General features: G+C 38.7%; 1 protein-coding gene across 1 annotated transcript in view; it reads right to left on the reverse strand.

The window, feature by feature from the left end:
• CATSPER2 (cation channel sperm associated 2) overlaps window positions 1-11,887 on the reverse strand; it is a 12,591-nt gene continuing 704 nt past the window's right edge. Inside the window, exons 2-13 of the mRNA XM_081119691.1 lie at window positions 11,726-11,872; window positions 10,812-10,985; window positions 10,553-10,621; window positions 7,321-7,493; window positions 6,680-6,835; window positions 6,297-6,421; window positions 4,886-5,064; window positions 4,574-4,673; window positions 4,197-4,253; window positions 1,850-2,052; window positions 1,317-1,484; window positions 1-137 (exon numbers count right to left, since the gene is read on the reverse strand). Of these exons, the coding sequence (XP_080975817.1) occupies window positions 106-137; window positions 1,317-1,484; window positions 1,850-2,052; window positions 4,197-4,253; window positions 4,574-4,673; window positions 4,886-5,064; window positions 6,297-6,421; window positions 6,680-6,835; window positions 7,321-7,493; window positions 10,553-10,621; window positions 10,812-10,985; window positions 11,726-11,870 (1,581 nt within the window). The 5' untranslated portion in view covers window positions 11,871-11,872 and the 3' untranslated portion in view covers window positions 1-105. The remainder of the gene's footprint in view (window positions 138-1,316; window positions 1,485-1,849; window positions 2,053-4,196; window positions 4,254-4,573; window positions 4,674-4,885; window positions 5,065-6,296; window positions 6,422-6,679; window positions 6,836-7,320; window positions 7,494-10,552; window positions 10,622-10,811; window positions 10,986-11,725; window positions 11,873-11,887) is intronic.

Consider the following 11,887-nt stretch of genomic DNA (forward strand, 5'->3'; position numbering starts at 1 on the left):
GCAATTTTCAGCAGAATTTATTAAACATTTATACTTTGAATTCTATTTCCAACTATTCCCTTCAATATCTGTTGCCAAAGATATCGAAGCCATCCATCGTCGGTTTTATTTGTCTTCCAAGTTCAGCAGTGCCTGCACTGTAAAGAAACAGATATGAGACTGGAGAGCTAGGAATATCCAGGACATACAAGTGTTGGAAGACCCTGTTTTTCTCAGTTCCCACACAAATTTTTAGTAATCTTTACTTTAAATTAAGCCATATGTTGCATGTCAACTATAATTGAAAAAGACATTTTTAAAAATTAAGCATATGCACCTGTACTCCTTGCCATAGATGAATTAATCAGGATTTAAAAAGCTGCCTTGCTATCGTCTCTCTTTCACCCTGTTCTCCTCAGAGAACAAGTGGGAAGGCAAGGCTGAGGACAACTGGAAAGAGCAGGATTAACCTTAGGTTTTGAAGTAGGTGAATGCCTACTTTGACATCCTGTTCTAAATTCCACATCCCAATGCTATAAATTTCTTTTAATGCCCTCCTGTGCCCACCACAAACACATATTCCTCTTCCCTAATTGTTATTTTCACATTGAGTTGATTTCAACTAAGTATAAGGAAGATGACACTAACCCAAATTAAACTGTAAAAAAAAAGGGCCCCTAACTTTTTCAGCATTTATTTCTAAGGGGGAAATTTATTAATCCAAGCGGTGAAATTTCAAGTGAGAAACTTAGGGAAAATAACTCTACTATTTAAATCACACTTCTCTCTGCTTAGGCTGACACTATAAGGCATCAAAAGGAAGAGAAGTCTATAATTCATAAACCTCTTTTGGGGGTTGAGTGTAGTGGGCACTTGTGGGCTTTCTACTCACTGTCTAATTCCCATCTATCAGTCATTATATACGCAATCTCAAAATCTTGAGCCTAAGGCCCTACTGCTCAGGTCTGAAATGTGGCCTTCAAAGAGAAGAAACGTACAAAAGGAGGTGGGCTCCAAAATGAGCAAGAGCCCACCTTGTCTTAATTGCCAACAACCGGAACACTCTCCTCTTGGGAAACAAGCTCTCAGATTTGAAAGGATTTAGGTGTCCCCTACTAAAGAAGCAACATTGATAGGTTCTCTCTAGGTTAGAAGAAATCAGGACATATGTCCAGAATGTAACATACCAAAACAAGGATTTGCCTTTTTTAGGTGTCAGGTGGAAATTCAGAAGTTGAGATACCAAAATAGTGGACACCCACCTCCTTACCCTCAGTTATATATGCTACTCCAACTGTACTTAACTCCTGGTCCCTATGACTGCCCCAAATCCATACCTGCAAACTCTTGCAACTGCTTACGCTCCTCTAGGTTATACTGAAGCTTTTCTAGCAACTCAAAATATCGGAAGAGTGAATCTCTAGGCCAAACAATGCGTTCATCCTGATCCATGTCCATCAGCCCAGGCAGATTCTGGTGCACATGAGTCTCCCAGTCCAAGTCACCTGGATGGAGGAATTCTACTTAAAAACAAATAGATTTGTGGAAGTTGGGAAAGAACTGACAAATCCTATGGTTTGTGGAGGAGAAAGCAGGGATGAAAGAGGAAACAGGAAGTGTGGAGAAGGGTAAAGGGTGCATCACCAAGAGGCGACTTTTCACAATAAGCAGAAACAGCCATAGTCACACTTATCCAAAGTGAAGCAGAAGTATAGGGGTAATGAAGAGGCACAAAGAAAGTAACTAAGACAGAAAATCAGACTGGTGGAGAAAATTGGGAAGTAGATACAGTGGGAGAGCTCCTATTAAGACAGGGATGTCTCCTAGAGAAGAGAAGTCTGAATTCAAATAGAAGAAACCCTCTGCTTACCAATAGTGTCAACATTTCTGGATTCAGAAGAGGAAAAGGAAGATACAGTTGAGAAGGAAGATGAGGAGAGAGATGAGGGCTTTTGCTTTTTGAACACGGACTCTTCTGATTTTGACTTGGATATTCTTAAACCCTCTTCAGTGGTACTGCTTTCAGACTCTTCTTTAAAATCTTCTGATAAGACCGCTTGTTGACTGGTATCTCTATAAGCGAAAGGGGAAATTTTATTGCTTGAAATACATTTATGAGATATGGTTAGCTCTTTCATTATTCTGGTCCTGGTCCTGGCCCTGGCCATCCCCTGATGCTGAGACTTAAGGCTATGAGAGCCAAACTGCTCATTGTATATACAAGTTATTGTATATACGAGTCTAAAACCTGAGCTTAAGCACTTCCAAACTCAATTATCCCATGTGCGATATCTGATTTAGTGTCCTTCAGCACATAGATCCTGTGCTCAATTTTACTCAGGCTTCCACATTCCATACCTAATCTTATTTTGCCAAGCTTTAGTTCCCCACTCCATAGCCCTATGCATATAATACCACAACTATAGCCTTTGCCCTCATGATTCTATCTCTTAATAGTAGAAGGCCCCCAGGCTCAGCTCTTGGTCTTGTATCTTCTTGATCTATAGTCACTCCTTTGGTGATCTCATCTGAATTTAAATGCCTGCTAAATGCAAATTTAAACCTCTTGTCCAGATCTCACTCCTCAATCCAGACTACTATATACAACATTGACTCACATAGCACCACTTGAATGTCTAATAGACATCTCAAATTCAACCAAAACTTAACTCTGCCCACCACATCTCTTCCACCAATAGCCTTCCCCATCTCAGCTAATCCATCCTGCCAGTTGCTCAGGTCAAAATTTTGGAGTAATCCCGAACTCCTCTCTCATACCCCACATCCAACCCATCAAGAAATCCTGTTGACTTCACCTTCAAAATACCTTTTCTCACTGGTACCACTCTGGTCTGAGCCATTACCACCTCTTGCTTGGATAGCAGCACAGCCTCCCAACTCATCTCTCTGCTCCTTCCCTCATTCTTCTCAGTCTATCAACACAGCAACCAGGGCAATCCTTAAATGTAAGTCATTTCATGTCACTGCTCTGCTCTGTTCCCCACTTCACTCACAGGCAAAGCACAAGTCCCTACAATGGCCTCCACAGACCTACAGAATAGGGTCCTCATTATCTCTATGACCTCATCTCCTATCATCTCCCCCTGCTCACTTTGCTCCAGTCACAATGACTTCCTTGCTGTTTCTCAAACATATCGGGTATGCTTCTGGCTTAGGACCTTTGTACTAGCTGTTCTCTCTGCCTATAACACTCTTCCCATAGATATCCACATAGTAATCCCCTTACCCAATCCAAGTATTTTCTCAAATGTTACGTTTTCAGTGAGGTCACCCTGACTACCTTGTTTAAGATTACAACCGATCTGCAATGCCCACCCTGTACTCCAATCCCTCTTAACCTGTCCTATTTTTTTATGAGGCTTATCATATTTTAACATATTAATATAATTATTTAATATATTCATTATTTATTATCTCTTTCCCCTACCTAGTATGTAAGCTACATTAGAGCAAGCATTATTGTCTGTTTTGTTCACTGATATATCCCAAGCATCTAATAAGTATTCAGTAATTATTTGTTGAATGGATGAATGGGTTTATTTCTCTGTCTGCTCTCTTGTTCACTGCTGAATATTCAGGGTCTAGAATAGCATCTGTTTCATAGAACGTACTTGTATTAATTTCCTGTGGCTGCTATAACGAATCACCACAAACTTGGTAGCTTAAATAAATTTATTCTCTCACAATTCTGGAATCCAGAGCCTAAAATCAAGATGCTGGCAGGGCCATCCTCCCTCTGGAAGTTCTAGGGGAGAAGGTTCCTCACTTCTTCTATCTCTAGCAGTTAGTTGCCTGGCATCCATTGGCTTCTGTTGGCTGTGGTTGCATCACTCCAATCTCTATCTCTATCTTCATATCTCCTTTTTCTATTCTCTATGTCCAGGTCTTCTCCTATTTTGTCTCTGATAAGGACCCTTGTCACCGGATTAAGGGTCCACTTGGATAATCTGGGATAATCACATCCCAAGATCCTTAACTTAATTGCATCTGCAAAGACCCTTTTTCCTAATAAGGTCATGTTCACAGGTTTTGGGGGCTAGGACATGGGCATATCTTTGGGGGGGCTACCATTCAACCCACTACAATCAATAGTTACTGAATAAATGAATTCTCTCTCAAAGCCAATATTCATCTCTGATTTTCTACCCTCTCCTCCTTCATGTGTATCCATCCCAGTTCACATACACACTCCTAACCTGGTATCCATTTTGCTAAGGCTTGACCTCAGTCCCTCAGGGGACAGGTTTTGTCTCCTACAAAGCAAAAATCACAAAAGAATGAAAAGAGTTATATTGAAGCAGGAGTTTAGTAAGGAAAAAAGAAAATAATTCATATCATAAAGTGAAGAAAACTAAGAGAAGAGAACAAATTGTGGTAAAGGGGTGAAAAAGAGTAGGGAAGCCCCAACAGTAGATAAAGAATCGGGAAATATTCTAGAGCCAGGGTATTCTAACCCTCAGGCAAATCTGCTGTCACAAAGGGAAAAATAGGGTCAAGGCCAAAGATAGAAACAGGGACTGAGGTCAGGAAACCTTTGAAAACTAAAGTCGGGTTTGAAAATGGTGAAGCAGACCTCTGGATCATCTCCCGCCTGAATATGTCGGCTTTTTGCTGAACCTCCAGGTGTGTCATCTCCTTGTTCAGCTCATTCCTGATAGCCTGAAAGTTAGTAACTGCCCCAAAGGGTAATTAGGAGTTGGGAATGGTGGTGACTAGGCCTGGGAAGAAGACTTAGGTGGGGAGAAACCAAGTGAAATATCCATTATAGGCCCAAAACCTTCCTGCTATATCAGGTTCTCTCACTCCATAATCTACCAAGCCCAGCTTTCACTCTAATTTCTTCCCAACCTCCCCTCCCACAAAGTTTCACCTCTTTTATGCTTACCCATCATGGCTACTATGATATTTCGAAAGATAATGGAACCAAGTAACAGTGAAAGGATGACATAGATGCTGCTGAAGAAGCGGCTGACTTCAGGCACCTTCCAGAGGTCCTGAAGCAGTGCATACCAATGATCCATGGTGAAGAGAATGAACACTGTCACTAGGGAATTCAGCATGTCCCTAATGAAAAAAGGGTGTGTATAGATAAAACAGAAATCTAAACCTCTCAGAAAGTTTCATTCTCACTTTTTTTTTTTATTCCCACTCTTAAAGCAACCTAAGAACATTTCTTTATACTTTGCTCTGGCTCTGGCTTCTTTTCTACCATGCTCAATTTTTTTAGTTAATCATTCTGCAGTTTGAAGTTGTTTTATTAGGTTTTTCTTTATCATAAATAATCTATGAATTCCACTTACTATTATATTAGTACCTGGGGCATGGTAGGTACTCAATAAATAGGTACTGACTGAATTTGTAAAAATTGAATGGATCACCAACTACATATCATTTTTTTAAGTTCCTTCTCCACTATCCTACAGACTTCACCTACAGAAGATCATTTACAAATTTAGCAAACATCATTCCTATTTAGTTTGTTGGTATGAACTGATAGGCAAGTAAATGAATGGATTTGTGACATTAACATGTAATCCCAAATAATAAATGACAATGAATATATCACAAAAGTTCCCAGGAAGGTATTTAAATTTTTCTTTTTTCCTTCTTAGTCCTCCAATTTGTTGAAAATATCAGGGCCTAAATAGGATAAATTCTAGGACTTTCCTAACTTGTATTCTTACAAAACTACTAAGAGAGATCTGAGAGGTGCTGACAAGATTGGATTCCAATTCATAAATAATATTATCACCTCTAAATACAAACTGACTTTCTATTAGTAATCAGTGTTCTCTAGGCAAAGATCTTATCAGGATTTTACTTTGAATGAGTATAGGTATATGCGTGTGTAATCCCCACACCTAGCGATTGGGGTAAAACTAGTGAGCACGTTTGAAAGTAACATTTATTATCACTTACAACATGTATTAAATACTCTGCTAAGTGCTTAAATGCATTACCTCATTTACCCCTATCCTCTTATTCCCATTTTTCAAGAGGTAACAGAGGCATAGAAACCAGGGCTTAACCACTGGAGTATACTGCTATTTAAAGATGGTTGATAAGGGTGCATTATGAATTTGCAAAACCCAGAGCAAATCTGGTAGTTGCCCTATCCTCAAAATCAGAGTGAATACCACTAAATATTCCTTTGCTTTCTCTTTGCCTCTCCTGTGCTCTATTCCATTTTTTTACAATAAGCTATATTTTTTATATTACTATACTTTAGACTAGCTTCCCAGTCTCTTGCCCAAATTCTCCCTCCCTCCACCCAGGGTTCTCCCAGTCCTGCCTACGAGAAGAACATTTGGTATGTCAGGTCCCCGTGAGATGAACGAGTATAATCCTGGAAGAAGTAGACACCGGCCACAGCAAAAATGTAGAAGAAGATCATCAGCAACAACAAGAGGAAGGTCATACTCTAGAGGAGATAACTTCAAGTCAGAGCTGGGCCAGACTAGGCTGATTTCCACCTACAGCCCAATCAAGCCCACCCTGGCGATGCCCCACCAAATCCTCCCTTCTAGTCCTGAGCCCAGTCATCTTAGTCCACAGCAGCTTGACCCCAGTCCTCTCACAAGGTCTTTCACTGCCTTCTTTGTCCTGCCCAGACTTGTCTCATGTAACCCACAAGTTTGTCCACCTTGCCCACCTGGTGTTGCTGCTAGAGTCAAATCACCTTAAGGGCCCTGGCAAGGGCCAAAATAATGACTCGAACTTGAGGGAATCGTGTAAAGAGTTTGAGAGACCTTAGCACCCGGCAGATCCTCAGCAACTGGAGCCATACAGACTGGCTTGTTACCCCTACCAGCACCACAACCTCAGGAAGCAGGGACTGTGGGAAACACACAGATTATGAATAAAATATATCCCAAAGCACCCACACCGTTGCCCCTTCATTATCTGATCTTCATAGTTCCTTGGACACTATCCCTTGAATAACATTCTCTAGGGACTGTTTCCTATTCAGCCTTTCTATACTAAATTACTTAAACTCTGTACTTCAGTTTACTCAGACATAAAAAGGGGATAAAACAGTGTCTATCTCATTGGGTTGTCATAGAGTTCGAATGTGCTTAGTTAACCGGTAGACATTATTGTTGGGGTTAATGTTGTGGTTAGATTCTGCCTTGCTCCTAATACCTGCAACTCCTGCAATGACTTACTTTTAGTTTTAGAAGAAAAAGGAAAAAAGGAAGTTAGGTACATTTCTATTTGTTTCTTCCTGAGATCTAATTATCTTAACTTTTCTTGTCATTTTGATTCACCTGGGCACATTCCTCAGCCCACTAAATGAATCCTCAGGATATCTATCCTTACCAATGTGGTAACAACAAAATCAAAGACATTCCAGGCATTCTTCCAGAAGAGGGAAAAGCTGAATAGCCACATAAGAAGGATCTCCAAGATGAAAATAAGTAAGATGAACCAAGCTGCCACTTCGAGAGCCAGCTTCAGTGACCACAGTTTGGGATTTGAGGATTCAAGCAGGTCTGAGTGAGTAAAGCAAAGGATGAATAAAGGTTAAGGGAGTGGGAAGCTGAATGATAGAGAATGATCACAACCTGTTATAAACCACACTTGTGCCCACTGCTGTTACATTTTTCTTTGAGTTTCTCTAAACAATGTTGTTGCTTCAACCTGTGAAATACAGGGGAGGACAGAATCAAACATGAAAAATAGCTACCACTCATCTGTCCTGCTGGTATTGATATGCCTACCAGCTGCAAGTGACTGCCTTCCCACTCTGGGGTCACACAGATCATCTCTTAACTACCACCAACGCTGCCTGCTGTGCTGTTACCCTCCAATCCCAAATTTCACAAAGAAGCAATGAGGCTTGAGAATAGAATGAAAATGTAGGGCCTTGATATATGTTAAGTGTTTTATCAGGGATGTAGAAACAAGATGCCAGATTCATGTGGCATACTGAGTTATAACAAGAAATTGCTTGGTTCTTTGGTGTGTGGTTTTTTGGGGGGGGGGGGGGTTGGTGTTTTTTTGAGAGAGAGAAAGAAGGGAGAGAAAGAGAAATACTGATTTTGTTGTTCCACCATTCATGCATTTATTGGTCAACTCTTGTATGTGCCCTGACCAGGGATAGAACCTACAACCTTGACATATTGGGACAATGATCTAACCAACTGAGCTACCCAGCCAAGGCTATTTGTTAGCTTTTAAAACTTCCCCTTTCTTCTATAAAATTGATTTTGTTCTGCAAAGCAAAAAGAATCCTATACCTTCTAGAACCTTATTATTTGCTAATTGCTATTCCTTAACTCATTGCCTTTGCCTTTCAACCCTCTTAATCTGTTTTATGCATTTAATGGATGTATAACATGCTATTGAGAAAAATCATTGTGATTAAAATAGGCTTAAAAGTTAAAAATTTAATATGTTTACTTTGAAACAGAATACTCTGAGAGCCTATGACTGATAGCTTGGCAGTTAATGGAGATCAGAAAAGCATACTCAATCACCCTGAAGAACACAACTGCTGTGTAGATTTTGACACACAGTTTTAAATCATTATTGCTTTTAGTAATATTTTGGCTAATTATATCCATAACAGAAGTAAGGAACAATGATGTTGAAATACAACTTCATGAAGAGCATAAGAATAATTCTGCAAGTTTATCTCAAGATGATTATCATCAGCTTCTATAACTTATATTCACCTGATAAAAATCTTTATATAGCTCATCAAGATATCTCTAGAACCTCAAAAATCAAAGTAAAAAATTATAATGATGGTACACTCAGTTTTTGTTGGAAATAAAGGCTATTCACACTTGCAATGTGATATTATCAGAGAAAATGAGTCAAATCTTTCTTTTCTCTCTCATCATTCAGAAACAAAATATGAAAATTATAAAAATAAGCAACCAATATCATTGTGAAAGACTTTTTATTTTTTATACCCTAACATATAAATGTTCACCTACATTTTAACATATGTCAGATGTTTTAACATATAATCCATAATGTTGTAAGCCTGAAACTAATGTTATGTCAATTATATCTCAATTAAAATAACAAAAAAAATTAAATTAAAAACTATGTAATACAAAAAATAAATATATTTGATCTCAAAGTCAAACTTAATGCCATTTTAAAATTTATTTGTAGACAAATCATATATTTTCTTTAAAAATAGCATGAATCACTTATAAAATGGCAAAAGTAAAAATTTGCTCACATGATTTAAAAAATTATGTAATAAATGTTAAAATACAATATATAATATGCTAGTCTAAAATATTATTTTTACTTCAACTTGCTTCTTTATACCACATAAAAATAATTAAATGCTTAAAATGCCCTAGGAGGTTTTCAAGATTATATATGTATTAGTGGGAAACAAAATCACAAGACAAAAAAAGATTGGGGAGTTTTGGTCTAGAAAACTGTTAATAATTATTTTTTTCCTACCTATAACAATATTCTTTGTGATCTGGAAAATTGTTTTTTAAAAGCCTAAACAAAGTCTTAATGTTTATCACATGAGTTAGTCTGTTCAAAAAAATCTGTTAGCCACAAATTATTATTCCTCCTGCCTTTCTGCCACGAGAATATACTTAACAAAACACAATTTACACGAGTTTGCCAGGTAATTCCCTTTCAGGCAATCCACCTATCCTCTGGCACAGTGATAATGTTTCCTATTCAGCCGTTTTACCAAGTAGAATGGTTAGTGCTATTCTCTTTTGATTTGTCCATTAGATGCAGTAAATCCTGTACATTTACTGCTATTTACTTTATTCCAAGGCTTAAGACTATATCCCTAACGTCACAAGGCAAAACATACCGATTATACAACAAATAGGAAGTGTGGGTGACAAAATCCCCATATTCAGAGGAAATAAAACACTTCAAAGTATATATAGTATACTGTAGTGGTCAATTACATCAACTTTTGTGGTTTAAATAGCTTTGACCTAATTGCATTAAAAGACAGTTTTAAAGTGGGAAACTTCCCCCAAACAAGTGAGAATGAAACAAGGAAGTGAGTACTTTTACTGTCCTTTATCCTTTCTGAGCAGTTTGAGATGATTATCAAATGAGCTCATTGGTTCTCCAGATTTCTTTTATTAATACATTTCATATAACTTATTATTGATTTTAGAGTTATTTACTCTGTAAGTAATTTTCTGTCAATATCTTATTTGTACCTAAATTTACATACTCTGTGAGCTTTCTTTTTGTACTTAACCTTTTAAACATACTTGTAAAAGTGTAAATATTGGATCACTCACTAATAGGCACCAGTATCTCTAATAGGAAAGGTTAATTCAAACAAATTTAGACTAAACTGACACAAGAAATATAACTGGTCTTTCCACCTCCAGTTCCTTGTTGACTCTATTACACTCTACCTCTAAGTATCAAGACTACCTTATATCTACTACACTCTAGAGAACCTTCCAAATGTTTCTAAATCTTAGCAGTTATGCCTATCACAATTCAAATAACATTCAAAAATGTAAAATAATCAATTGGAAGGAAAAATGACTCCCACCCATTTACTCTTCCATTCAATGTCAGTTCTCACCTGTTTCAACCATCAGTACAATTGTATTCAAAAAGATGAGGAATATGATGAAGTTTGTGAAGAGAGGACCTGTTTTCTCTTAAGGAAACATACATAATGCAGTTCTTTGATTCATGCAGGTGAAATAATAGGGGCAATAATAGAACCAGTGAGAATGAAAAGAAAATGGAGTTTAGAAAGGGAAAAATAAAGTCATAAGGCAAAGGATGAGGCAACAGAAACAGTAAAGACATGGGATAAAATGGGGATGAAAGGATACGTTCAAGGACCCATCCAGCCCACAGAGCAAGAGGTGGCCTCCAACTGCAGCGCACATGAAGCCTGCTCATCAATCTCTGGCCATGTGTAATCGGTTCTTCATGACGAGGCTTTACCGAGAAGCGCACAAGCTGGTGCTGATCTCCCAACATAAGTTTCTTCTGATGGGAAGGATCTACACCAAAAAATAAAAAAGGGGCAGTAGATAAATATAAAGTTAGGGGAGAGGAATATGAAGAGCAGGTAAGATTAGGGGCAGGGATACTGGTTACATAAGGGGCCCCCTAGTGCTGGGGGCTTGCCTTGCTGCTCCTTCTCCCAGCAACTAATACTGTACTGGTTTGAAGAGCTAATGTATTGCTTTAAGATCAACACTGTCCATGCCCTAGAATAAAGGCAGAAGGTTCAACACTCTGTTTTTTTAAAAAAATATCTTTATTGATTTCACAGAGAGGAAGGGAGAGGGAGAGAGAGAAACATCAATGATGAATCATTGATCAGCTGCCTCCTGCATGCCCCCTACTGGGGATGAGTCCACAACCCAGGCATGTGCCCTAACCTAAACGAACCCCTATCTCCTGGATCACAGGTCCATGCTCAACCCCTGAGCCATGCTGGCAGGGCCAACCCTCTAAGTTTTAAGTGTCTTTGGTAAAAACTTCCACTTCAGCCAGGGCTAAAAGTGAGTGGTATCCTAGGTATCCTAGGCCTAAAAGTGAGTGGCATGTGTTCTATAGCCTGGACTCAAAGAATTTTATTTCTAAAGCCTTTGATTTATCAAGTTTGTTGTAACCTCCAAAATAACCATATCAATCTCCCCTGAATTTTCTACCCTTAAAATTGTCTGCTTCCTATTCATTGGAGGGTGTGGATGGGAGTCTTAAGTTTCTCCCTGTGAAGAAACAGTCTGCTGACCAAGTATCTCTCGAATTGTGTGCCGTGGCACAGCTTGGCTTAGGCCTTGCAGATGCTCGATGAGAGAGAAAGTATCAATGAGACGAGAACGAATAGCATCAGCTCGGGGCAGCTGCATGTGTCCTTCTGGGTGATAAGTAGCCATGTCTGTTAAGAAAATGA

Source organism: Miniopterus schreibersii (genome assembly GCF_964146895.1).
Source record: "Miniopterus schreibersii genome assembly, chromosome: 1".
NCBI lineage: Eukaryota > Metazoa > Chordata > Mammalia > Chiroptera > Miniopteridae > Miniopterus > Miniopterus schreibersii.